Source organism: Eschrichtius robustus, chromosome 3 (assembly GCF_028021215.1).
Source record: "Eschrichtius robustus isolate mEscRob2 chromosome 3, mEscRob2.pri, whole genome shotgun sequence".
NCBI lineage: Eukaryota > Metazoa > Chordata > Mammalia > Artiodactyla > Eschrichtiidae > Eschrichtius > Eschrichtius robustus.
This window is the reverse complement of record NC_090826.1, coordinates 13,328,092-13,355,471: the sequence shown is the minus strand read 5'-3', so window position 1 is coordinate 13,355,471 and position 27,380 is coordinate 13,328,092. Positions and strand designations below refer to the sequence as shown.

The 27,380-nt window shown below is 54.9% G+C and overlaps 1 protein-coding gene across 3 annotated transcripts; it reads left to right on the top strand.

Moving 5' to 3' along the window:
* RCC2 (regulator of chromosome condensation 2) lies at positions 1-26,381 on the top strand. 3 transcript variants are annotated; one of them, XM_068539014.1, is made up of 13 exons: positions 1-78; positions 1,223-1,508; positions 7,067-7,160; positions 10,197-10,340; positions 12,915-13,046; positions 13,415-13,503; positions 14,861-14,975; positions 16,907-17,073; positions 18,954-19,134; positions 19,430-19,535; positions 20,948-21,020; positions 23,075-23,152; positions 23,929-26,381. In XM_068539014.1, exons 2-13 carry the CDS (start codon positions 1,230-1,232, stop codon positions 24,031-24,033), a joined length of 1,563 nt encoding a protein of 520 aa, XP_068395115.1. In that variant the 5' UTR covers positions 1-78; positions 1,223-1,229; the 3' UTR covers positions 24,034-26,381. The 3 variants fall into 3 exon arrangements, with proteins under 3 accessions (XP_068395115.1, XP_068395113.1, XP_068395114.1); XM_068539012.1 differs by lacking the exon at positions 1-78 and adding an exon at positions 89-186; XM_068539013.1 differs by lacking the exon at positions 1-78 and having other exon boundaries at positions 1,101-1,508.
* Positions 26,382-27,380: the final 999 nt, after the last annotated feature.

Genomic DNA, 27,380 nt, shown 5'->3' with positions numbered 1-27,380 from the left:
GCCCGGCAGCACATGTGTTTCTGTTTTGTGTTGTAGCATTTGTTCTGGAAGCTTGTATTTACATTTTAAGTGTATCTGGTGAGTGGGCTGGAGCCCTCGTCTGGGCTGGGGAAAAAAAAGCGCTTCGGTTCGTCTTTTAGTCTCTCCTCTTCCTTTTTCTCTCCGGTTTCTCATCACTCCACGCAGGTAGGGGCTGAAAATGAAATCGACAATGATCAGTTTGCGGGGTCTGGGAAAGTTTTTTTTAAAAGAGGAGAAAAGGTAAAAAAAGAAAAAAAAAGAAAAAAAACCTGGGGGAGGTTGGGGGAATTGAATGAATAAAAAGGGGAAGGAAGGCGGATCCACGTGGTTTAATCGGAGACAGACAGAGATCCCATTGTTCAAAATCAATCAAAAAAAAAAAAAAGCAGACAGGACGAAGGCGCAGGGACGCTGGGGGAAAGTAGCGGCGGAGCCGGGCACTTTGCAGCCGGGATCGGAAGGATCGGCTGAGCCGCACGCTCGGGGAGGGGCCGGGAGAGTGTCGGGCACCATTAAAGTTTTTATTTTTCGTGTCTGTGCGAGCAGGTGTTTGGGGCCGGGGGCCGGCTTTATTTGCGCCACCACCCACCGCACCCTTCCGTGGGGGGCAGCCAACCCTAAGGGATTCGGCTAATTAGAGCCCGAGGTCGGAACCCTCAGGCTGGAGCGGAATTGGGGACTCAGGCGGGGGGTGGAGAGAACTGCGTTTGAGTGGGCTTGGGGAGGGGGGTGCGGAGACAAAAGCAGCAGGTGGGGCCGCCGCGGAGGGGGGAGTTCCTTCACCGGGGTGCCAAAAGGGGGTCTTTGAAGTGTCCCAAAGCCTTCTCTAATTAAAGCCTCGGGGATCAGAGACTTCCCTTTTCTTTCCCTTTACTTTTTTGGGGACCTGGCTGCAATTATGATGCGATGTAGGCAAACCTAACTTGAGGATGGTCCCGGGGGGGGGGTCTCCATTTTTTTCTTTTCCTGAGCGGACTGCAGTCGGGGACCTGGACTCCCGTGCGGGATTCCCCGGAGGAGGCGCGCCGGGGCCCGGGAGGGGCGCGATTTCCTCCCGGCTCGCCCCCTCTCCGCCCACCCCGCGGCCGCCACTTTGGGGAGGGCAGGGGAGGAAGTGGAGGCCGGTGGCTCGGCTGGCTCCCCTCCCCCCGCGCAGTTTATAACCCGTCCATTGTGCGCCGCTGCCCCGTGTCTCCTCCAGCGCGACCATGCCCAGGAAGAAGGCGGCGGCGGCCTGGGAGGAGCCGAGCTCGGGCAACGGCACGGCCCGTGCCGGGCCCAGGAAGCGCGGTGGCCCGGCCGGTAGGAAGCGCGAGCGGCCCGAGCGCTGTAGCAGCAGCAGCGGCGGCGGTAGCAGCGGCGACGAGGACGGCCTGGAGCTCGACGGGGCCCCCGGAGGGGGCAAGCGCGCGGCGCGGCCGGCGGCAGCCAAGGCGGGCGGCGCGGCCGTGGTCATCACCGAGCCTGAGCATACCAAGGAGCGCGTCGTGAGTGCGGGGCCGGGGCTGGGGGCCGGGGGGCAAGGGCCGCGGCACAAGGGCCGCGGCACGTCACCGCGCGCGTCCTGACCGGGGGCGGCGGGGCCGGCGCAGGCCGCGGGCTGAATCATCGCCGCCGCCGCCGCCGCATAACAAAAGGGCGCGGGGCGGTCGCGGGCCGGGGCCTACCCGACCCCGCCGCCGCCGCCCACCCACGCGGCCGTTGGCCGTTGGGGCGCGCGCCCCTGGCCCCCCGCCGGGGGAGGGGCAGCGGGAGCCCGCGCCCGCCCGCGCGAGGGGGTCATGGCCCCGCCCCCGGCGCCGCTCGAGCCGACTCCCTCCGCCTCCCCTCCCCCTCCCGCCCCGGGAAGGGAGACTTTTGCAAGTTGTCTGCGGCCGGAGGAGGGGAAGCGCGCACCGGGCCCGGGGCGCGGCGCAGCGTGTCCTCGGTCGCCCCTGGCCCCCTGCGGCCGCCGGTCGGCCCCGGCACCGCGGGGGAGGGGGCTGCCGGCGCGCTGCGGGAGCGGCGGTTCACGCCGGGGCTTTGAGGTTCCCGCCGCCTCGGCTCCGGCGCTCCGGGGGGGCGGGGCTTGGCGGCAGCCGCGCATGCCCCGTGCGGCCCTGCGCCGTCTCGCGCCGCCGGGGAGGCGGGGGTGGCGGGCGCCGGGGCAGGGTGCGAGGGCGCATGCTCTGGAGAGCCCTCCCCCTGGAGGTCGGGAAGGGCCCCCACACCCCCAGAGGTGTTTGGGCTTTGTTCGTCGATTGTGGTCAGAAGGAACGGGCGCTTGGTGTGGTCTCTGTGCAGCGCCCCCCACAAACCCCCGTAGTCTGAGTGGGCTTCAATTTGCTCATTAGAGTTGGGCCTTCAAATCTTCATTAAGATCGTGACCAATTTATATGCCTGCAAAACCCTGCGGAGCCAGAGATCTTACGTGGGGTCAGTGATGCTCAAACCCCACGGGTTTAGTGTGGGACTTGTGTTTAGGGAGAGGGTCAAAGCTTTCACCAGTTGCTCAGATAGCTCCAAAAGAGTAAGAACTTGCACTTAGGGTCTAGAGTCTCACGGTCTGGAGGGATCCTTTTCTCAGTCCGTACCAGCGTGATTTCCCCCAGGGGAGTTCAGGCAGTATTTAAATGGTTAAAAATAATTGCACTTCTAGGTCCACTTTATAGGTGCGAAAACTGGGGCACAGAGTCTAAGGGACTAGCCCAAGATCACATGGAGCTAGATTTCCACTGGGCTCAGGGTTTTTTTCTGATGTCATCCTTAACGCCTCTGCAAATTGTTCATGTGGAGATGGCTTTGTAACTGCCATCTCAGTGGAAAGGGCCAACGTGTTAGATGGTGGAGGAGGGTGATGTTAAGGAGAGCCTGTATCACTGAAACGTGTCACCTGGGGTTGGGGACCAGGCCAGGGCCATGGCCACAGTATTGAGAAAAGGGAGCGCAGGGACTGTTTTCCTTTAACAAATGTGATCTTCTGTGCGGGACTCCAGACATTTTCCCTCCAATCCTGGTGTTAGGAGGGAACTGAAAAGAAAGGTCAGCTGGGCTCTGCCTCTGCTACATTGTCTCTCGAGTGTTTCCAGTCAACCTTTTAGAGTAATGAGTTTTGTTATCAGGGAGTAAAAGATTCTTACCGTGATGCTGAGATTCACCCAAGGAGGTAGTCACGGAGAGAGAGCATGTGCAGTGGACTGGCCAGCACACCATCAGGAGACTGAGGGTCCAACGAAGGATGCTGTTCTGTGCTTCATGGAAAGTGCACACCTCAAGCTTTAAGTCACTTTCACTTTTAGCATCAGTTGGTCCAGGGTCAAGGCCAGGCCCAGGCTGTCCCACTGCGTTCCCAATGCCTTGCCCTAGGTGGGCATTGCCCCCAGTCCTGGGTGTATCCCTGGTCCCAGGTTCCTAGACTCCAGGGGAAGCGCCTGGGAAGCAGTCATGAGAATCCTGTCTGCTGCCACAGGCCAGCAGCCGTCCCCAGCTCTTTTCAGAAAGAGAATTTTTACTGAGAATTTCGCAAGCCTCGCTGCTGTTCAGGGCTGTTGGAAGGAGGTTTGTATGAGAGCAGCTGCCATGAGTTGTCTGAAGCCGTGTTGCCTTCAGTTACCTCAAAGCGGCAGATGTTGGGCTTGTGAAAGATGAACCCCAAATACTTGTATGGTTGAGGGACAGAGTTGCCTTGAGAAAAAGCTGTGTATTTTTATAAAACATTCTTAGGATTTCAGTCTCGGAAAATGCTCTCTCCAAGGACCTACAAGGTTTCTGTGTAGTTGTATCAGATGAGCATTTTACGACCCTCTAGGGTTGATGCAGCCTGAATTCCCTGTGAACTTCATAACGCTGTAGGTAAAGCGAGCAGCCTTGGCTGACTCCTAGAAGACAGGTGAGTGTCACAAGCTGTCCAGGTCTTTGTAGTTCTTCTAGTGTTGGGTTGCTCAGGTTTTGTGGACCCTGAGACAACTCTGTCCTGTCTGAAAGGACCAAATAAATACAATTGAAAACTGAGCTTGAAGCCTGTCTTAGTTGATAGCCCACTAGGGAGTAGTCATTGCGGCCCTTTCTCTGAGTGGTCTTCCCTCCACGGAGAGTGGCAGCCTTCTAAATGGATGTATGTTAACGATTGACTCTCAGCCTCGTAAACATGCTCCTTGCACTTGGGCAGTAATTCAAAAATCGCTTTGGACCAGAAACCCCATTTTGTTGATTGAAGAAGGTCGGTGCGTGTGTCCCGGCCAGCGAAATTCACCCATCCTGTTGGGAGACTGTTCTCCCAGCTTTTCTGCCACATGATATTTAGACATGGGCAGTATGTCTGCTGATTTCATCCAGAAAACAACCTCTTGGCCCATCGGTGAAGCCCAGGTTACACCTGGGAGGGTCCCGTAACCTCTGGTGCTCACAGCCCTGGCAGCTGTCCCTGGGGTTTCTCTGGATGGAGCCCCCCGCATCCGCGGTCTCTCCCACCTGTGGGTGGGTTCAGCTCTGTGACAAAGAGGGACATGGGCTGTGTTTTTTTTAAATTTTATTTATTTATTCATTTTTGGCCGCGTTGGGTCTTCATTGCTGCGTGTGGGCTTTCTCTGGTTGCGTCGAGCCGGGGCTACTCTTCGTTGCGGTGCGCAGGCTTCTCATCGCGGCAGCTTCTCTTGTCGCGGAGCACGGGCTCTGGTGCGCGGGCTTCAGTAGTTGTGGCACGTGGGCTCAGTAGTTGTGGCATGAGGGCTCTAGAACACAGGCTCAGTAGTTGTGGTGCATGGGCTTAGTTGCTCCGCGGCACATGGGATCTTCCCGGACCAGGGCTCGAGCCCGTATCCCCTGCATTGGCAGGTGGATTCTTAACCACTGCACCACCAGGGAAGCCCATGGCTGTGATTTTTAAGTGGGTGTTAGGAGTTCTGGTCCTTACTTGAATTTTTTATTTCATATAAGGTGGAGGGAAGAATTGAATTATAAGCAGCCTACAGCAAAGAGTTATATAGATGATGACATCTAACGTGTGAGGAAATGAGGCCCATGACATAAAAACACAGTTAAGGTACGGCTTACCACCCTCCTTGGACCACTGTCACTGGAGGAAACACAATTGACCAGTTGATCAAGGTTTCCCACAAGGTGTTTACCTTGTGTCAGAAGGCTTGGGGTTTTGTATAAATGCTCCGCTGGCTCGATGGGCCAGTACACATAAACCCTTGTCCACTTGTGCAGGTGCTGGCATCTCCAGGTCACAAAGGAGATCCTGCTCGTGCCCAGGGTGATGGCAGCTAGTTCTGGCAGAGCTGCAGGTCCCGCAGCAGCCAGCAGCACTGCTGACCTGCTGCTGTGCTGCGCGCACCTTGGTGTGGAGTGGTTTAACCGTCTCTGCCCACCTAGGGGCCGGGGGGGGGGCGGCCTGGCCTGAGGTCACGGCTGTTCCGGTGTCCTCTCCCCGCCGTCTGGCCTGGTAGCTCATCCCACGGTGCTTTGGTCCATTCTGAGTCTCTGCTGCCCCTCCACGCAGACCTGAGGAATAGTGGAGAGCAAGTCAGTATTGTGGGCAGAGACCCAGGGCTGCTTCTTCCACTGGGAACTTGACAATCCCCTGATGCTATTTGTCCCCTGCAGTAGACCTGTAGAATGTTCCAGCCAGGCCCGCCAGTTAAACAAAGAAGGGGAGATAACCAGGGGAAACTCGGCTCCCATTCAAGTAATTGGAGTCTGGGTGCTGTGGGGTTGGACTACCCCGATTAAGGTCATTCTCTGAATAATTGAAATGTGGCGAAGTCATCCTCCAGCCCTGGCTGCTTTGTCGCCCCTTTGCATGCTGACCGTGGGCGTGCCCTGTAGATGGACCGTCTGCCTCCAGCCCTGTACTCGTGGCCGAGCGGGCGAGCATGACGGGACCGGGGGTGGTGTGTGTGTGTGCCCAGAGTTCCCTAAGAAACGGAATCCCCCCCATGAGGATGTGTTCCTCTTACACATGCATGTACTGGGCTGCCAGAACGTACCGCCAGGGCAGTCACTGCGTAGGGGTTAGAATGACTGGATTTGCAGCTGTGTGGCCTTTTTTTCCTCAAAGCTTTCCAAGAACGCTTCTGTAAACCGAAGGAAAACTCCTTCTTTGCTTTTAACGTCCTGGGATGCTGATGATGTAAAGGATGAAAGCAGAACGGGAAGTTACTGCTTCCCTTGCCTGTGTGGAACTAAGTGGAGCCTTCAGAAGTGGATCTTTGACTAACAGTTGACTTTAAAGAGTGTACTGGGCATCTCAGAATCGAAGGGAAGGGCTGAGCACAGGACGAGTGCCACCCGGAATCGGACAGTGGCCTTTTTAAGTAGTACATGCTCCCCCTGTGACAGTGAGAGCGTGTGGCCCTAGTGATGGAGGATGGGGACTGAGTTATACTGGCGGGGCCGCTGGCCATCAGTCCCCTGGCTCTCGGCCAGCAGTGAGGACGAGCCCATCGGAGGCTGCCCGGTCAGATCCGCCAGCCCCCCGTGGGTCTTCCTCCCTCCAGTGGAGGAATGAACACGGGGCTCTGCTGTTTTCCCCGCGGAAGGCTCCTGGCAGCGAGGGCAGTGCACGGGGAGGATAGGAAAGTCGACCGATGTGATCTCTGTGCAGAGATGCCCCGGGGCCCCAAAGCCTTCAGGTCCACGTGTGGTATGCTGGGCTTGCAGTGGGAAGATGCAGCCTTGGCCCCGAGGACAGCAGTTTTAACATTCACTCCCTGTGTGACGCAGCAGGCCTATTGCAAATACCTGTACAAGGCAGTCTGCAGAGCGGAGGGGAGGAATAGCATTTGGCTTCTTTTGTAGGGTTTTGCCAAAGATGTTTTTAAAGAGAAAGGATAAAAACGACCCTGGGCTTAACCGATGAGCTGCCGGGGCAGGTTCGGGATTCCACGTATGGAAGGGGCTGGCGAGGTTGTGCTTATTTCAGCTCCCTCTGTCCGCTGTGTGAACCGCTGAGGGAGAGCGTTAACAATGAATTATTTTGTTTCCTGCTGTCGTTGGACAGATTTGGGAAGCTAGAAGCAGCGTTACAAGCTAATTCTTTCTCCCTCTCTCTTTGTCTCTGTAGAAACTTGAAGGGTCTAAGTGCAAAGGGCAGCTTTTGATTTTTGGGGCAACCAACTGGGACTTGATTGGTCGAAAAGAAGTGCCTAAGCAACAAGGTATGAGAAACAATTTCTAAAGAATAGAAGACGCTACTATTGATTGAGTGCTTCCTGTGTGCTAGGTGTCCAGTGTGATTCTGGTGACTGTCCGCCAGGTAGGTATTCTCTTTACGGAAGTGCTCAGAGAGGCCAAGTGATTTGCCCAGGGCCACACAGCCACTCTAGTGATGGGGCTGGATTTGAACCTGGGTCTTGGGCAAGTCTCTCACTTGGGTACAACTCTGCTTTTGAAAATTCCATTGAGATTAAACAGAAAAATCTAAGTAGTAGCCTCAAATAAACCTCTACACTTTTTTCCCATCTTCTCATGTCACTTACTTTCATTAAAATGAAGAGGCTGGTGCTGTGGAATGTCAAAATGTCCTTGATATTTGTCACGTGTCAGATGGCGAACTTGTTAGACATTTCAGAAGAGTCCACGTTTCCTTGCAAACTGCCAAATTGTTGCGGGAACTGGTTTGACAGAGCAGGTAGCAGTCTGGAGTGGGGGAAGCAGGGAAATCCTAAGAAGTATCTTAGTTCCCAAATGTTTTTAGAAAATTGGTGTCTTTTCTCAGGAGAATACTGGCCCATCCAAGAGAAGTAAGGCTGGTACTTTGCCATATTTTATGGCTTCTTGATTTCATTTGGAAAGATTCCCAAAGTACTTTCCAGCATTGCCCGGTGAACAAATATTTGCACGCTGACACTCCCTGGGGCCTCAGGATGGGCAGTGGAGATCATCTTATTCCATGAAAACAGCGGGCGGGGTTTCAGCGGCACTCAGGGTCCAGATGAGTTAGAAATGGGTTTGAGCCATTTTCTTCCTGTTGGGGAAAGTGCCCAGCCTTCAGGACCAAGCTCTCAGCCTGAGCTGCCTGATGGCTGGTGTCACCTGGAACCTCTCCTGGGACGTGATAACATCAGTCTCCCTGCCGGCCCTGGCGCAGGTGTCGCATTATTTCTCCAAGCTGTTCTGTAAATGAGTGGCCCACTTGCAATTAGAGACACTCAGGCCCCAAGCGGGAAGTAGATTCCAGAGGGGAACCCGTGGCAGAGCAGGGCTGCCTCTAGTTGAAGGAATTTTGCCCCACTTGGGCTCATTTTAAGAGTGCCTTTTTGTCTTCTCCGAGGCCCACCTTTGCTTCCCAGATGTTTCTCCCTCTGAATGAAGTTTTATGTCATTAAACAAACATTTTAAAGTCTTTCAGTGTCTTTCGGCTCTCCGTGAACTTGCCAGTAGACATAATGGGAAGGGAGGGAGAATTTGTTTTCCCACGGGTGCCAAACATGAAGGGAAGAAGGATTTCCCCTCCCGCCCTCACCTTTCCCAGTCCCTCCCATTCTCGAAGCTGCCTTCCTTCCGAGAGCCCATCGGCTCTTGGGTACGCGTCACTGGATCTCATAAAGTCAGCAGCCTCCTTCGTTTTCAAGATAACACAGTGATTTTGTGCTCCACCTCTGACTGGGACCAGGCCCTGGGCATTAACGACCTCCCGGCAGGCCGAGTGGCCCGGGACTGCTGCTCTGCATTTCGTATGACTAGGATCCCTCTGAAGAAGTTTCCTTGGGAGGCCCCGAGAATCCCTGCCTCTCATGAGCTGATGACGTCTTGGGCACTGACATTCGTGGAGCTCATGCAGGGAAGATGCTTTGGCAGATCAGACCATCTACTCACCTGTGAGGGGGTCCACTTAGCCACTGTGGGTCAGCCGTGGTGTCCCCTGGCGCCTCCTGGCACCGCGTGTTGTCCACAAGCACGGCACACGGCAGTCATGCCACCGTGATGAGCAGACGTTAGCATAGGTGTGAAGGCTGTCGTTTCTGGTTTGCTCTTTCCCAGGAAATTGCTGGGTCTTCTTTCACCATTCAGTGGCAGAGGAGCGTCTTCAGGTGGAGAAGCTCAGGGGTGCCCTGAATCATGGTGGGGAACTTCCCTCTCTTGCCTGACCCGCCCCAGGTAGTTAAACGAGAGGCCGCGCCTGGCACCCTCTGCTGGTGGGGTGCGGGCAGGGTGGGGACGGGCGGGAACAGTTCTACAGACTTTCTCGTGGAGCCAGGTACTTGATGGAGAAGTTGACCTCTCAGTCCGTTCCTGCATCCAGGTCAGTCTGACACAGTTGATTTCGGCAGCAGCTAGCATTTCATAATAGTCACCACGGACCTAAAAATGGGCTCGTTTTTCTGTCCTTGAGAGCCCCAAGTTGAGGAAATTTAAGCCTCAAATCAGCCACGCCCTGTCCACTAACAAGGTGAAGTGGCGGGTATGATGGAGGCCGGGTGTGATGGAGGCCACTGTCTCTCCTCCCCCCCATGCCCTTGAATGGTTCCCAGTGCCCTGCCCCAGGCACGGGGAGGCCCTGGCCCTCGGGGTGGGAGGCACGTGAACTCAGCAGGATAAGTGCTGTGACAGGATTCACAGTGCGCTGGGGTCCAGAAAGCAACGAGTTGAAAGGGGGATGCGGGCAAGGAAGGCTTCCCAGAGCAGGGGGTGTTTGACCTGGGGAGCAAAGAACAGAGGCAGGGGGCAGGGAAGGGCCTTCCGTGGGAGCAAATACACGGGCGGAGCTAGGGGTCATGACTCGGCCAGCATGATGGGACCCCTGAGAAAGATGGCATGAAGGGGTGCAGGCTCGGGGTTGGGCCCCAAGAGAGCCTCGTGGCTGCAGGCCCCCAGCCTTTCCCCACCCCCAGGTAGAGGGCCAGGAGGGAGCTGTCGGGAGGGTGAGGGAGACTGGGGGTCTGCTACCTGCTCTTCTGGGTCAGCCCCCAGCCCGGCGGGGCTGCAGGGCGGAGGCGGTGGCACCTGCTTTTCGGCCACTGGCTTTTTGGCACGTTCGGCAGGTGGGTTCGGGCCAGAGATGGATGTGGAGCAGTGTGTTCAGATGGCCACTGACGGGTCCACACCGCTGGTGCGCTGCCCCGGGGGCCCCCGAGCGTGTGCTTTACGTGGGGAGTGGGGGGGTCGGCCCTCTGGCTGGTGACACTGGGGCAGCTCTCAGCACCCACCAGGGCTCTGCGACTGTTTGACGCGTGTTCCCTTTGCCTTCGCAGCCGCCTACCGCAACCTCGGTCAGAACTTATGGGGGCCCCACAGGTACGGGTGCCTTTCCGGGGTCCGGGTACGGACGGTGGTGTCGGGGTCATGCGCCGCCCACAGCCTCCTCATCACCACGGAAGGGAAGCTTTGGAGCTGGGGTAAGTACCATGGGGAAGCGGCGAGTCCCGTGGCGCGGCCCGCGGGTGGGCTCCCTTCCTCCATCCCCTGGAGGGGAGACCCTCGTCCGCCCTCCGGGGCTGTGCTGCTTGCTGTGCGTTTCCTCGCTTCCTGATGCCCAGCTAGTCTGTGCCCCGTGAACACATCACTTCCTCCCCTCTTCTGCCAGGTTTTGGTCTGTACGTAACCCCCGATTTCTCTGAATCCTCTTTAGGCAGCCTTTTCCCGAACGTTCTGACTGATTCTGGATCTGATATCGAGGTGTGCCTAGTATTGAATTCCTGTTTTAGGTGTGCTGTCCCCCCAGCACACAGCACAGTGTGACGTAGACCTCTGTTCTTGCCACTTTAAATGCCACCAGCTTTTACATCTGCCACGTGGTGACACCAGCCCGAGTCTATGCAGTCTTATTCCTCTGTTTCCTGTTCCATTGCCCCAGAGAGTTGAGCTTGCTATTTCCAAGGTGATCTGCTTGCCCTGCCGCTGGACTCCCTCGCCTGGGTGCTGGGGGGCGCTGTTCTTGTCTTTTAGCCTCCCTTCCCTTTCAGGGTCCCCTGCAGAGTGCTTCCACACTGTCTGCCCTGTTTCCTCTTCCAGATCCTTCACACAGGTCCTGGCTGGGGCTCAGTTTCCCCCACACCCTCTGCTGGCTCCTGGACTTTTCTTCCCGCAGGGGGTGTTGGCATTTGTCCTCACCCTTTGTTTCTGGCCCTTTGGCTAGCTTTGGGTCCATAAGACTGCATTTTTATTTCGGGCTGTTTGAACCTTTTTTTTTTGCAATTTCATGAGCGGCTGTACCAAAGTCCAAATACATTAACATCTGTTGTCTTCCCTGCGCTCTGCTAATTTTGTAATTCTGGTGGAAAAAAAGCTAACAAGTGTGTCTGGCCCAAATTTAAACTTCGTAGTTTCTTGGTGACACGCTGACATTGCCACGATTTTCGTTTGCTCCCAGTTGGCACGGGGTTGTGTCCCTCCCCCAAAACCCCCTCCGGCTCACTACGCCAGCACTGAACACAGCCTCCCACGTCGGGGTTCCCAACTTCAGGTGTCCTCTTTCTGATCTCTCTACTGAATGTCACTTCCGTGTTGCTTCTAAAAACGCCCCCTCTGCTGACCCCCTGGGCAGGGAATGATTCTAAAAGCTGTGCGTCTGCCCTGCCCCAGAACAAAGACGTGTCCCATGAGCAGACTCGCCGCTGTAGGGGGGATGAGACACTGGGAGTGTCATGAGTCCACAGTGAGTCCCCGGAAGGCTCAGGGCCTGGTCCAGCGCCCGAGAGCATCAGTGCTGCAGCCCGGAATTCACGGGGTCTGCACCCGCCGACCACCTGGGCCTCTCGAGCCGAAAAACCGCATCCGGTGCTCGTTCGTGCCTTTCACAGTGAACCTGGGCAGTTTGCACTAGAAGCTGGTGTCCGCCTGTCCTGCTGGAGCGCCATAATCAAAGCCTGAGGACGGTTTTCCTGTAGTAACGGCGGCTGGTCACCCCTTGTCGAGTCCCATCCAGGACAGTTGAGGCTCATCTTTGTGGCTCTGCTCCCCCTCTTTCACGACTGCAAGGTCAAAGTTCATTGTTGGGGAAGGATGTGGAAACCTCCCCCGCTTTCCGAATTGCCTGGCTTTCTGGCCCCATAAAATCTCCCGAAATGTTCGGTTACAAGTGTGGTTCTTCTCTTAGAGGGACCTGGGAGAGGCCCACTGAGGTGCTGAGTTTGGAACCCTTGTAGCCTGTGTTGAAAACTAGGTACGGTTTAGGGGGGCCAGCCTTCGGCCCCCCAGCTCTCCACACCTGCTTTGAGCCGCAGGGCTGTGTGGGGCAGAGGGCCTGGCAGGTCTCGGCCTCCGGCACCCGCACTCCCCCCCCAACCGATGCCACGCCAGCGCAGCCCCAGAGCTGGAGGTCGGCCCGTGGCCAGGGAGGGCCTGTGTTCAGAGCAGGCCTCGCCTCTGGCTGTCGCTGGGGTGCACGTGGCTAAGGGTCCTGCGAAGGCTGGTCCATGGGAGGTGGGCTTAGAGAGAAGGAGAGAAATACAGGGTCCACGGTAGATGCCTGGGGCACTGAGGGAATCAGACTCCTGTGAGGCAGGTGTTACCGTCTTAAAATACCTCAGAGTGAAGCGAATGAAGGAATTGGCGTCTGGCAGGTGCGGTGAGAACTGAGAGCTGTGAGCTTCCCTGAGCTCATCCGCTCGTGTGTGCCATCCAGGTTGAACCTGGCTTTCTTCCATTTCCCTCGGGGGCAGAGAGCTGGCGAAAGTGCTCCGATCTGTCCCAGCCACTGCCCCAGAAACGAGGGTCAGAGCAGGTGAGGTGGTGGCCGGCAGCTGCACGCCGAGGCGACTCTGGGGACAGCCCTGCGTATCTCATCTAGTCACCCGACCCCACCGGCAGCCTTAAGGCTGGCATTGCCTGCGGAGCCGGGCTTGCTGTCCCCCGGCGCTGGGCTTGTGGGTTTGGAGGGCGCCTTCTGGGAGACCCAGCCTCGCCCGGCAGCTGCTCCGGCCGCCCTCTCTCCTCCTCCCCGCTTTATCTATCCTGCTCCTGACCCGCAGGGCGAAATGAGAAGGGCCAGCTGGGCCATGGCGACACCAAGAGAGTTGAAGCCCCCAGACTCATCGAGGGGCTCAGCCACGAGGTGATCGTGTCCGCGGCGTGTGGGCGGAACCACACCTTGGCCTTGACGGGTAAGGAAGGGCTGCTTCCCTCAAAATGGGGTCAGAGGCCAAATGGTCCACCTGGGGAAGGGGGTGGGGCTGCCCCCGTGACCCATGGTCATGATCAGAAAGATGCCCAGGGAGCCCGGTGGGCAGCTGCTTGAGGCATCGGGAGCCTCGCCCACGGGCACCAGTGGCTGGGACAGCGGGAGGGTCTCTGCTGGGGAGTGGGTCTGCTCTGAGGTATTCCCCCCACCCCGTTTTGGAGAATTGTCTCGCTTGCATTCTTCCTGGCAAAGGAGCTGTTTTTATTATTTTAGAGCCTTTGATTCCACGTCTAGTTCCGAATACTCAGCATTATTTTCCCTTTGGTGATGAATGTTGTTCTTTCCTTCCAGAAACGGGCTCCGTGTTTGCGTTTGGGGAGAACAAGATGGGGCAGCTGGGCCTCGGCAACCAGACGGACGCTGTGCCCAGCCCCGCACAGGTGCCCGCCCTCCTCCGCCTTCAGGGCCTTTGTTTCTCGTTGCTTTGGGGTTGGATTTTCTGGGGTGAGATCAGACATTCCTCTCCATTGTCTGAGTTACTGGGTCCCTTGTAAAAGCAGGATCTCGGATGCTTTGAGTGGGTCAGGTTTAGTAGATGGTCACAGTTGAAGAACATCCTGGAAACAGTTTTTCATTCCGACTGAAATAATTTGTTCCAGAGGCCTGTTTGAAGCCTGTTCTATTCCAAAGTGAGAATTGTTACATGGATGTGATTGGTCTTTATCTGAGGTCTTTATCTGAGAATACTCTTGAGTTTTGACTTTGTAACAAGTCACCGGCCAGGTACTTAGAACACAAATAGGAGGTCGGTCGTCTCTTATTCCTGAGAAACTTTGGAGTCATTTGGAGGAGTGGGATTTATACCTAAAAAGTGAACTCCTGACATAAGGCAGCAGGATGCTACAGCGAGTGTCTGACGAGGGAAGGGACTTGGGTTTCTTGGTCTTAAAAAGAGACCTTGACCTTGGCCAAACGTACCTGTAGTCTGGAGGATTTTCGAGGTGTTGCTGTTTTGTTAGCCACTTGCTCTGCAGTGGAACGTGACGGTTTCCGGAGTGAGCCGGGGCCGGACAGAGCCCGGGAATCAGCATCCCCTCCCCAGCCTCATCGCCTTTCCCCGCGATTTCCCGCGATGTCGGTACTTCACGCCCTCCAGTTCCTCCAGTCTGGCTTTCCCAGACTGATTAGTTTGCAATAGCGAGTCTTCTAAGCACTTTCTCAGATTTGTTTCCAAATCCCATGTTAAATTACTCAGGGCCTTTGCTGTCTTCCAAGTTCTTAATTTCGAACCATTATGTTTCTTCTTCACACCTTCAATTAAGGCTAATTAGCCAGCGGCTCTTACAGTAGTAAAAGAGAGTGTAAAACAGTTCATTTTACTGGTTGGCAATAACGCTTATAAAAGCTTTTCTTTTTAAAGTTGCGTGACATCAAAACTAGTGACTAGAGTGGGATTTGGGAACTACATGTGATTAGTTCTGTTTTCTGACACCTTCGTGCCCACGCCAGTCAGTTGAATTCAGCATTCACTGGGCACCAGGATGTGTGAGGCACAGCGTTGTGCATTTTGAGGGTTACAAAGACCCGGGGACATGATTTGCTTGTCTGAACTGACTCTGTGCTGGGAGGTGTTTCTTTACATACATTCTAAGCCTTTGCCTTCAGCGTTGTTGGGTCCATTAGAAGTCCTTTGGAGCCTAGTAATTGTTTCACACCAACCTGTGGGGAGGTAGAGACTTTATCAATCTTTAAAAAAAAAAAAAAAATGTCTAAAAGTCTGCTGTCTTTTCTTTTCAGATAATGTACAACGGGCAGCCAATTACCAAAATGGCCTGTGGGGCTGAATTCAGTATGATAATGGACTGCAAAGGAAACCTCTATTCCTTTGGGTGCCCTGAATATGGTCAGCTGGGTATGCAAAGTACATTTTTAAAAAGCTCTGTAATCTAACTGTATGTTTAGAACCAGAAGTCAGTGTGGGGCTGCACACACATGGTAGAAATGTGGGTAATTGATCGCAGATAATAGCCTTGATCCATTAAGTGGATGTCCTGTTTACTGGGCCAGCATGTCGTAATTCATGGGGTTGTGGCGTCTGACAGTGACTTGCCGTAATGAAAGTCAGGGCTTGAGTCTGACAAAGGTTTTTCTTCTGATTTGGGAATTCATTTTTGTATAAAAGGATTTCAAAGCTTTTTTTTTTTTTTTTTTTTAATCAAACCACTTTCATTCATTTTCATATTTAAAGATATGCCTTCATTGAAAGTGAGGAAATTATACAAGAGTAAGGTTGTTTTGAAAACCTCGGCCTGGGCCATTATTTCAGGTATACACGTGAAGAGCCCAATATCATGAAAAAGTGGGATTGTCTTCCGGATTTTCATCCCTAAACAGAAGGGATGAAATTTACTTATTATTCATTGAGTAGAAAAGTAAAACTCAAGAAGGTAGTTCTCATCAGTTCTCAGTGAGTGGAAAATGACTCTCCATCCTGACTTTACGAGGTCTCCATTTTCTTTTCCCATCTGACACCGAAGTGGTTTTTTTTTTTCCCTTTCTGGCGTCTTCCCACCTTCCAGCTCCTTCCAAGTGGGAGGTGAGGAGTGGGCGCCCTCTGCTGGCGCCTGAGTTTCACGCTGCTCCGGATCCTCTGCAGCCCCTGGATCTGGGTTGCCTGGGTCTCCACGTCATTAAAAGCAGGCAGATGGAAGATAGTATAAATAGAACAAGGAGCATCTCGCTGGCCTTTAGACTTTAGGGAACAGTGACTTTGTGAAACTAAATATACCTAAGTCAGAAGTGAATAAGAGAGAACAGCCCCATGTGCGTTCAGCTTTGGTTGCCAGGGAGTTGCCAGAGACTGTTGGAGAGACCGTTTCCATGGCCACAGGCCCTGGTGCCATCCCCAGCCCCGGTCAAAACACTGGAAGCAAGTTTCTGGTTTACTTCTGGAAACGTGCGCAGCCCCCCTGCTGCCTGTGGCTGCCCCAGATCTGCAGACAGGCAGCTTGTCGCAGCAGGTGGATTTTCCTTCAGGGAAATGAAATGCCCTTGGCAATGGTGATGACAGCTAACATTTAGTGAGCAGTTACCATGAACTAGTCCCCGTTGCAGCACTTTATACCGAATCTCGTTTGCTTGGTTTACACTTGTTTAAAGGTATTTTGAGAAGTTGGCTTGATTTATATCTACAGAGTCAGTTAATCTTCCCAGCTTATTTTAAAACCGGTTTTCAGTGTGATTGTCCAAACCCAGAGAGATCCCTTTTCAGAATTAGAACTTGACCTCAGAAGGTGCATCCCCAGCGTGCACGAGCCCCCGCGCTCGCTCCCATGACGTGTTTACTGGGTCAGGCAAGGCAGAGGCGAGAACGTACGTTTAACTCTGCTTTAACGACCACGATGATGTATTAGGTTACTGGTAATTCATAAAAAAGCAAGCCTGGGAAAGTGGGTTGAACTTTTTTGTCCGTTCTCGGCCCATGCAGGGCTCCTTGAGGCCCCCAGGTGGGGCACAGATAAGACCATTCCTTTGGATCTGGAGCTTCCCACTTTTTTGGCCACAGCCCAGCCCAAACGTAGACTCGCAAAGAATTTTCACAAAAGTCCTCTTTACAGATGGTGTCCTTGGGTGTTTCTTACTCTGTTCTATTCATTTTTCAAATAAAGAAAAACCTGGTTTCAACCCACAACACCGATTCTATGCCCCACAAGTTGGGTCGTGCCTCAGGTTGGAGGACACTACCTTGGTTGACAGGAGTCCCCACGAGGACCTGCCCAGCCAGGCTGGGCAGGTGCTCTGTGCTCTGGCCGCTGCTGATGGCCGGCCCTGTGGTCGCTGCAGGACACAACTCGGACGGCAAGTTCATTGCCCGGGCGCAGCGGATAGAGTACGACTGCGAGCTGGTGCCCCGGCGAGTGGCAATCTTCATCGAGAAGACGAAAGACGGCCAGATCCTGCCGGTCCCGAACGTGGTGGTACGGGATGTGGCCTGCGGCGCTAACCACACGGTAAGCCTTGAGCGTTTCTGGCCTTTCTTCTGGCTTCCAGGGTGTCACCTCAGTGGAGACCCTTGGCTTTGCAAAGCCAGGAACTGACCCTGGCCCCCTCGACATCCTGCCCTCCTCAAGGGCTTCACACCCTCAGTTGTCCCGGGGCGTCATTCTCACCTGACTGCTTCTCCGTGGCGTCCACAGATGTAGCTGAACGTGCAGACGCTTTGGGTTGGGATCATACAGTAAGAGTTTTTCTGCTTTTGTCTTTTGTCTAATAGAACATCACGGATGTTTTTCCAGGTCAGTAGACAATATCTCAGACGGGGTGTTGAATAGATTCAGTCGTTAAGGGTGTTTCCTTAAAGGTCAATCTAGATAAACGGCAATAAAATTTTGTATGTGCATCTTTTTTTTTTTTCCTTGGCCGCTCGGCATGTGGGATCTTAGTTCCCCGACCAGGGATTGAACCCGTGCCCGCTGCATTGGAAGTCTTAACCACTGGACTGCCAGCGAAGTCCCTATATGTTCATCTTTTTATCTTAGTTGCCTTCCTGTGGTTATTTTGCCTGAAAATGCCTGAGAGTCAGACTTGGTTCTCGTCTCGCTTGAAGGACCGGGGCCGGGGCTGAGAATTCAGAGACAGGTCGGTCTCCTGTGTGCAGGCAACTGGCTGAGTGACCTCAGGACTGGGAGCTTTCAGTCCCTTCAGGTCCAACAACTGATTCTCCCTTGTACAGCGTAGTCAGGAGAAATAGATCTTACTTAGGCCTCTGGTGTCAAATCATGTTAATAAGTTGTACATTCACATGATTCAAACATGAGACATAAGGATGCTGTGAAGAAAAGAAGATGGATTTTTAAAATTTTTTATTTTTTTAATTGAAGTATGGTTGATTTACAATGTTGTGTTAGTTTCTGGTGTACAGCAAAAGTGATTCAGTTATACATATTCTCTTTCATATTCTTTTCCGTTATGATTTGTTACAGGATATTGAATATAGTTCCCTGTGTTATATGCTAGGTCCTTGTTGGTTATCTATTTTCTGTATAGTAGTGTGTATCTGCTAATCTCAAACTCCTAATTTATCCCCTCCCTGCTTCCCCTTTGGTAACCATAAGTTTGTTCTCTATGTCTGTGAGTCTGTTTCTGTTCTGTAAATAAGTTCGTTTGTGTCACATTTTACATTCCACATATAAGTGATATCATATGGTATTTGTCTTTCTCTTTCTGACTTACTTCACTTAGTATGATACACTCTGGGTCCATCCATGTTGCTGCAAATGGCATTATTTCGGTTTTTTTTCACGGCTGAGTAGTATTCCATTGTGTATATGTGCCACATTTTCTTTATCCATTCATCTTTCCATGGACATTTAGGTTGTTTCCATGTCTTGCCTATTGTAAATAGTGCTGCAGTGAACATAGGGGTGCATGTAAGAAGATGGACTTTAAATTGTTGAGATGTCACTGCACACTGCACCTGTGACCAGGTGGAGGGCACCTGTGTGAACCCGCCTGAAGGAGAATCCAAGGTGGGCGGGGCTTTTCCTCTGGGCTCTGTCTGCAGTTTAGTCAGGATTGAAATAGGAAGTGGAGTGCAGTGGCCTGCTCTGGAGACATCACCCTTGTGCTTCTGATGAGGGAAAGGGGAAGACTTGCGGCTTTAATGATAATAATTTGTTAGGAATGGAAAATGGTGTCTCTGGCCGGGAAAACAGCAAACATCCTCGCCATGTGGACCCGCTGCTGGCGCCTCCCCTGTCGGAGGCCGGTGTGGGTCATCTTGTGTGTTTCTGCCCTCTGCCCTCTGCCCTCAGCCCGGGCCACAGGCTCTCAGAACGGCAGCCACCCCGCCTGTCCCCCGTCCCAGCGCTGCCTTTTCTCTCTCCTACAGCTGGTCCTGGACTCCCAGAAGCGCGTCTTCTCCTGGGGCTTCGGGGGCTACGGCCGGCTGGGCCACGCCGAGCAGAAGGACGAGATGGTTCCGCGCCTGGTGAAGCTGTTCGACTTCCCTGGACGCGGGGCGTCCCAGATCTACGCTGGCTACACCTGTTCCTTTGCCGTCAGCGAAGTGGGTCAGTGCTTCCCCGTCTGGGCCTCGGGAGGAAGGCATCCAGGGCCAAGTCACAGGTTTCCCTCTCTGGCTGTGTGCTCTGTTGGGGAGTCCCATGACCTTTGCCCTGTTCAAGACCGGGGACCTTGACTTCATCGACCTCCCGGATTCTTCGGACAGAGCTCCTTGTGGTCACCGGTGCCAAGCGCCGTGCCTGGCGGGTCCCGATCCTCTTCCCTTTCTCCTTTGATGTTGCTGAGGTGAGCATCCAGCTCTTGAGATGATGGCGACAATGGAGACGCGTTTGTCTTTCCCAGGTGGTCTGTTTTTCTGGGGGGCCACCAACACGTCCCGGGAGTCCACCATGTACCCGAAGGCCGTGCAGGACCTCTGCGGCTGGAGAATCCGGAGCCTGGCTTGTGGGTATGTGGCTGTGTCTCCCGGTGAGCGGGGACGTCTGTCACCGTGCCCGGCACGTTGGACACACCCGGGAGGTGCCCTGTCCCTTGAGGGCTCCACTCTTCCCATGGGGCGTAGGGCGCACCAAATTCTAGAGTCAGGAGGGGGAGGGGCTGTGCTTGGGGCAAGAGGGGTCGGGAGGTCTTAGAACAGGTGACTCGCTTTGCTGCTTCTGAGGGTTTCGTTCTTCGAAGGCTTGGTGTGTTCTGTTCGTATTGCAGGTTCAAATCATATTTAGTTAGGAAATTTTAGTTACTGTGATACAGTGGGAACAAGAAAGTATCCTCAGGTCAGTGATTTTCCATTTATTTTGAGGACACCCGTTGAGCTCTGTCGCACCTCTTGATGAGGAGTTTGCTAATGTTCATCACCTGCCAGGTTTTGGGGGAGATGACAGTGTAGTTGTTGGGGGTTCGGTGTGGTTTTAATCTGAAACCTGTAGCCCCGCCCAAGTCGTCTGGCAAGTTCCACCCCTTTGGAATAAACTCTCACTTCATCTTGATTTGTTCTCTTCTCCTTTTCCCAGTGTGTTCATCTAAAAGTGACCCCCCCACCCCAAGAGCCCTAGAGCCCGAGTGGGGTGGGGCGGGGAGATCTGGGGCCCCCGAGGCTCCTGGCTCTAAGGGCTTCTGCAGTTTGGGCCTGCGCGGGGCAGCATTTGGGCTTCAGAAGCAGCCCATTGGCCCTGTGCTCTGTTGTTTGGAATGGAGTTTTTAGCGGGACCAGCTTGATGTTAATGCTAGTAGGTCACACCCTGCAGGGAGCCCACGGGAAGTGCCCGGGGCTGCTGGGTGGCTGAGGTGCAGCGCTGGGCTGCCGCCCTCGCCGGTGACAGCTTCTGCCCGCCGGTGACAGCCTCTGCCCTCAGCGGTGACAGCCTCTGCCCGCCGGTGACAGCCTCTGCCCTCGGCGGTGACAGCCTCTGCCCGCCGGTGACAGCCTCTGCCCTCGGCGGTGACAGCCTCTGCCCGCCGGTGACAGCCTCTGCCCTCGGCGGTGACAGCCTCTGCCCGCCGGTGACAGCCTCTGCCCTCGGCGGTGACAGCCTCTGCCCGCCGGTGACAGCCTCTGCCCTCGGCGGTGACAGCCTCTGCCCGCCGGTGACAGCCTCTGCCCTCGGCGGTGACAGCCTCTGCCCGCCGGTGACAGCCTCTGCCCTCGGCGGTGACAGCCTCTGCCCGCCGGTGACAGCCTCTGCCCTCGGCGGTGACAGCCTCTGCCCGCCGGTGACAGCCTCTGCCCTCGGCGGTGACAGCCTCTGCCCGCCGGTGACAGCCTCTGCCCTCGGCGGTGACAGCCTCTGCCCGCCGGTGACAGCCTCTGCCCTCGGCGGTGACAGCCTCTGCCCGCCGGTGACAGCCTCTGCCCGTTTGCAGGAAGAGCAGCATCATCGTGGCTGCGGACGAGAGCACGATCAGCTGGGGCCCGTCGCCGACCTTTGGGGAACTGGTAAGCTGGTCCGCGTGGCGGAGGCAGAGCCCGCTCTGGGTTCCCTGAACCATCCCTGAAAGCTCGCAGGAGGAAGGTGCGTGCGTGCGTGTGTGTGTGTGCGTGCGTGCGCTTGCTTGCGTGTGTGTTTCCTTGTTGCACGAAGGTCTGCGGTATTCCCTGATGTTTAGGTCACTTGAGGTTTCATGAGTGTTCCTTTGCTTATCAAATAATTGTGAAAGTTCTTTCTGTCCACATTGTTAAGTTGAAATTGGGAAGTTTCAGATCCCATTTCCCCTCATGTTTTGTAAACCGTAATTGTGGGATGATGTCAGTAGGAAAGAGGATGGTTTCTCTTCCCTCTCCCCAGGAGAATTTCAGTTGACAGGAACAGCTTGTCCTTTTAAACGGTGGGGTCAGTTGTGACCATGCATTGAATCTTTCTGGTTTCCAGCCTCTTAGGTCTTTTGGGGACATTCTTCTCTTATTTTTCCCAAATAAGTTTGTCTGTGTTCCAGCTTTTAATCTCAGTTACTTGAGTGACTAGAACCCATGGCCCTCGGATTCCCCCACACCTTTGGCCTCCTCAACCAAACGTCTGATTCTTAGCTTCTGGGGCGTGGTGAGTCTTCATCAAGAACAGCGGGGCTATGGAGCTCATCCTGACGGTCTGCCTGTTCTACCTGCAATTTGATCGTCAGCCTGGCTCTTTTATTTCCTGCTGGGAACTCGGCCTATTTTCCCTTCCCTCTGCTCTCATGGGTAGGAGCTGATGGGGTGATGGAAGGAGGCGGGTGCTTCTTGACCCCCTGCGCCATCTCCAGGGCTGGTGGCCTGAACATGCCTTTTCCTCGGAGCTGTGTGCCCGCTTTCAGTCCGGTGGCTTCAGAGGGGGCCCCACGTGCCGCAGACACTGGGGGGCCCTTCAGAGGTGGCCCCATATGTGGAAGCTTGAAAGAGACTGAGAACCTGGCCCAGTTTTTTTTTTTTAATTTATTTGTTTCTTTTATTTTTGGCTGCGTTGGGTCTTTTGTTGCTGCACGCGGGCTTTCTTTAGTTGCGGCGAGCAGGGGCTACTCTTTGTTGTGGTGCAGGGGCTTCTCATTGCGGTGGCTTCTCTTGTTGGCGGAGCACAGGCTCTAGGCGCGAGGTCTTCAGTCGTTGTGGCGCGCGAGCTCAGTAGTTGTGGCGCGCGAGCTCAGTAGTTGTGGCTCCCGGGCTCTAGAGCACAGGCTCAGTAGTTGTGGCGCACGGGCTTAGTTGCTCCGCGGCATGTGGGATCTTCCCGGACCAGGGCTCGAACCCGTGTCCCCTGCCTTGGCAGGCGGATTCTTAACCACTGCGCCACCAGGGAAGCCCCCTTGCCCAGTTTTTATGGGTTGTTCTTAGAGAAGGACAGATGTTCCTAGGGCCTATCAGAAATAGACTCTGAGTATCGATTTGGAGACTAGAGGGGAACGAGGGAGACTTTGGGGGCAGCCTCTTGGGTGAGGAGTTGGCGTGGCACTTGGCCGGTGGCAGATGAAGCTCACCTGCCATGTGGGCCCCTCTTTGAGCTGAGCTGAGGGACCTGTCCACCTTGAAATCACTCATCTTCACACCACAGCACGTGACAGAACCTCCCCCCCCCCACCCCCGCCCCACACCCCAGGCAGTCCTTGACCGTCCCTTCCATCTCCAGTGTCCTGGAGTCATTGCTGATCATGGACACAGGTGGGGACGGGGACAGCCAGCACTCCTTGTGACCTGGTGGCCCTGAAGGGCCGCAGTTGCCATTTCTTCCTGCCCTGGCCATGGTGTCATCTGACCAGTGACTCTCCCTAAAAGGTGTCCTTATCACATAAACCCCTATAGCTTACATCTTAGTGTCTCGGGCCTGGGGTTAGGAACCGGTCACCTGCTGGCACCTGTGGATTCTTGTTGCTGCCCGGGCCTGGCTTTGGGTCTGAGACGGTGGGGCTCGGCCACAGAGGCTTCCGGGTCCGTGGGCGGTCCAGCCACATGGTGAGGTTCCCTCTTTCTGACTGGCGTTGGTGACCCGGGTTCTGTGAGCATCCCTCTGTTTGCCTCACCAGGGCTATGGGGATCACAAGCCCAAGTCTTCCACTGCAGCTCAGGAGGTGAAGACGCTCGACGGCATCTTCACGGAGCAGGTGAGTGAGGAGCCCTGGGCCCGGGCGGAGCAGGGGCGCGGGAGCAGAGAGAAAAGCAGAGCCGAATCGTGCCTCTCCCTGCTTCTGCTCTTTGCAACCCACTTGAGCCTCGTCTGACATCTCCTTGGGTAGCTTTCCTGTGTCCCGTGCTAGAGTTTTCTGCTGGGTGACGGGGAAGGCACAGAGGTGTGCTGGCTAGGCCCCGTGGCTGCTGTCACCCTGAGGGACACCGGCCAGGGTCCAGCCATAGCAGATTTGCTCCAGGCCGAGTGCATCACTCACGTCGGCTTGGTACCTTCACCCAAGCCTCTATACACCATTAGGCTGTGGGCAGCCGGTGGGGCGAGGCCTCTGCTGTTGCCTCACCAGGCTGCCAGCCCTTGTCACCGATACGCACGTGGGGCTTGTGCCCTTGCACAAGGCAGGGCTGTGGTCCAGAGAGGCGGAGGGAACAGGGAGCACGGTCCCGAGTCCCCGCAGCCTCTGCTGGCAGTCGGCGTCCAAACACTGCTTGGGGGGGCCTCCTTCCACCTTGTCTCCCCGGGGCAGCCCAGAAGGCAGGCTAGCAGGGCACTGGTGGCAGGTCACGTTGACACTGGTGGTCCTCAGCAAAGGGCTTTTTTGAGCTTTTCAGGATGCCTTTGTTTTGACCTCTATACTGACCCCCGTTGGCGAGCCCAGCTTCCCGGTGTCCCGCCGTCTGCCTTGGGCTTGTCGGCCCCAAACTCTGCCTAGCCGAAGCACCCTTGCCCACCCAGCGCTGGTTTGTCCCCCAGGTTGCCATGGGTTACTCACACTCCTTGGTGATAGCGAGAGACGAAAGTGAGACGGAGAAGGAGAAGATCAAGAAACTGCCAGAGTACAATCCCCGGACCCTCTGATGCTCCCGGAGCCTCTCCAGCTCCACACCTCTCGCGGCAGCTGTCATTTCCACGTGCACTGGGACGGGAAGTCAAACGAGGAATTGTCAAAAGCAAAAGTTGACCGAAGGTGCATTTTTGTTAAGACTCCCTGAGGTTCCGTTTTATACGTGATTCAACGTCAACTACCTTTTCTGTATGCTTTCCAAAGTGTTTTTTTTTTCCCCCTCTAAATGATTAATTAAAATATTTGCTCATAGTTGACTTACCATTCCTACAAAAGAGGCAGAAACTTTGAGCAATCTAGGTTTGTTTTTTGTTTTTTTGTTTTTTTTAAGTTTTCCTTTTTTACCCCTCTCTCCTACATACACTTGTCAAAAACACCCCTTCCCGGTTGTGATTAGCATTGAGCTCAGTGGGTGCTACCACACGCTGTCTGTCACCACACGCTCAGAAAAAAAATGTCCCTGTGGGAGCCGGCAGCATCTAGGCAAAGACCGTCCCTGGTGGTCAGTCTCCATCCAGAATGGCGCCCGTGTGCTCGGAAGCATCTGGGTCACTTCTCTTCTGCTTTTCCTTCTAGCCCGGCTCAGGCCGTGCGTGTTCTGCTTCTCCCCTTGGCTGCTTCTAAGCCCCCCGCCGCCTTTTGGCCGCGACATTAATAGAATCTGCCGTTTTCCCCCCTGGTGGGGGATCTGTGTTTAGCCATTTATATCTGCTTTAGCCGTAAAAGAAGTCCAAATGAAAATCAGGTGATTGTGGAACCAGTGGGGACTTCGGGGGGGTGGGCAGATGTGGGGACAGTGTATCTGGTTCCAGATCCGGCTCGAAGGCTCCTCTGAGCCGGGGCCGCCTCGCCAGCACTCGCCATTAGAGATTGACCAGCCAGCAGTAAAAAGTGCATTCTGGAGTCCTTGCAAAGAAGGATCAGCCCTTTGTGTACCAGCCTTTATCGCCTTTGTGCTTCTGTCTTTATTCCGACCCCCTTCCCCCCGCTGGATCCTGCTGGAAGGGGCCCGGTCTGTTTCTGAGGCCCGGGTTCCTGTTCCGCTAACCCAACTCTCTAGTCACGTTTGCTTGGCTGTGTAACCAAATAGTTGGGATCACGGAAGAAGTCCCCTTCCCTGCGTGTCAGCACAGAGGCTGTGACTGCCACCCCGGCTCCCCGCCAAGTGCCCTGTGCCCGAATCCGTCCCCGGCGTCGTGCTGCGTGAGTTATGAGGTGCCTTTCCCGGAACCCTCCTCTCGCTTGGACCCAAGAGAGGCGACAGCTCTGGCTGGGGCTCTTGGTTTCGAGAGGGTCTGGACTGGTTTGGGTGCTTTAAAATAGATTTTTTAGTTCAGTGGTGCTTATGGGGGAAACGGGAATAGAACTTCAGTGTGAGACTTGGGTGATGGGAAAGTTAAATATTGGTCTTTTTTATTATGAATTTTTGCTTTGCTGTTGTTACCACTTTTGTCTCCATGTTAAAATGCCAAAAATGATCTAGTTGTTGTTGCTTTTTTCCCTACTCGTCCCCCGCCCCCGCCCTGTCGCTCCTGACAGGGGCTTCTGCCTTCGCAGGGCGCGTAACGGTATCTGTCCTGGCCAGTCCCAAGCCTCGCGGGAGGAGGCCGGCCTGCCTCTTTCTAAGATTTAGTCTGACTTCATGCTCGTCTCAACTGTCCTGTGTTTATTATAGTCCAGGGGAGAAGCTTCTGCAACTTCAGAGCTTCTGCTAAACTAACCTGATCTGTCCAAATCACCCCCCAACTACCATTGCTGACTCAAGCTTCCCTGCATAGAACCCCTCGGTTTCCTGACAGACCTCTTTCCTGGAATGGGCTTAGGCGCACGCGCTCCTCGTACCCGTGCAGTCACCGAGAGGGTCAAGGGAGCAGTAGCCTGGGTGGTCCTGGCCTTTGCAGGAGCTGCCCTTGGCCAAGTGGGGCTTCAATCTTCAAGTGGACTCATCTGAAACCCACCGCCAGCCCGCTCTGGGGCCCCCTGCCAGGGACTGGAGCAGGAAATGGATGTCCCTTCCACGTGGAGACTGCCCTCTTCTCTCCCACAATCACTCCTTTGGGCTTAGAATTTTAAAATGAACTTCCTAAGGGGGAAAATCCTTTAGAACAAGGAGTGGGGGGAGACGGTCCTGGGCTCCCAGAGGAAGGGACACAGCCACGGGGCTGGAGTGCGCTGATCCTTCGGGCTCCAGACGTGTCTTCCAGCTCAGGAAGGAGACTGGACGAGGAGGCTTAGCGTGAAGGGGAGAGTCCAAGGAGAGGTTGTGATTTGGTCGAAGGTGCCTGGTTTAGTGCTGTAATTGTCTTTTTTTATATATATATTTCTTGGAGTAAACATTTGAAATAAACGACATCATTGTTTACTCTGTTTTGGCTTCTGCACTTCTTTTTCAGCGGAACGAACGTAAGAACACGCAACGGCGTGAGCCCGGCCCAGGCTCCCACTCTGGGCCCCAGGGGAGCGGGTCGTTTTAGCTTCTAGGCCTGACCCCTGCTGGGGTTGGGAGGTGAGTGGAGCTCCCAGCTCTGTTCCTGGAAATGTGTGACCCTCAGGGAGGCTTCAGCACCCCATTGGCCCAACTCAAAACATGGAGTTTTTCATATTCATCGCACTGGGGCTTTGAGAGGATGAGGCGGGAAAGCACCTGAAGAGGGCTATAAAACATGCGCTCTTCCCCACCCTCCTCCACCCACTCCTCATAAGGGAGCCCTGTTGTCACTTCAGCACTGGTCACAAATGTGCCCCTTTCAGGCCGTGCTGGCCCCTCACTGGCAGTGTGGCGAGCTGTCCACCGGGGGCGCCAAGCAGCCAGTCATAGGTTCAGAGGACCCAGGCCTTCTCTGTTCTACCCAAGTTGACAGCCTTTGCTCCAGGCCACCAGCCACCAGCATGCCAACACCGGTCCTGTTTGTGGAGCCTCTGGGATGCCGGCTGCTTTATGTCATCAGATTAGCCCCTCCCATAGGCACTGCCCCATTCCAGGTTGGAATGGGGCAGTGCCTATGGACCTGGACTGCTTGGAGCTTCCCATTGGCAGGAGGAGGGGCAGGGTGGGAGCAGCTGTGGTTAAACCTCAGGATCATTGGACTTAATAGCATTTTTTGTGCCATCAACATAGGGGTGGGCAGAGATAGATACGGCAATAGGCAGCTTTGGGTCCTAGAGTGGGTGTTTGTTTCCTCTCCCCTGGACACTTCGGGCTTAACAAGGGTCCATGCAGGCCTGCCTGTCGCAGCTTGCCCTTCAGAGTCATACCTGCTGACGCCCGCTGTCCACAAGGCACGGGGGTCACTCTTCTTCGGGCCTGGCCTCCTGCAGCTCCTACCAGGCCGAGGGGGAGTCCTCTCCCTTCCCCAAGCCT

Excerpts from the sequence above, each read along its gene's own strand:
- RCC2 (XM_068539014.1), top strand. The coding sequence starts at position 1,230 with ATGCCCAGGAAGAAGGCGGCGGCGGCCTGGGAGGAGCCGAGCTCGGGC. Across the intron at positions 1,509-7,066 it reads AGCATACCAAGGAGCGCGTC|AAACTTGAAGGGTCTAAGTG; the intron begins GTGAGTGCGGGG and ends TTGTCTCTGTAG. Across the intron at positions 21,021-23,074 it reads CGCCGACCTTTGGGGAACTG|GGCTATGGGGATCACAAGCC; the intron begins GTAAGCTGGTCC and ends TTGCCTCACCAG.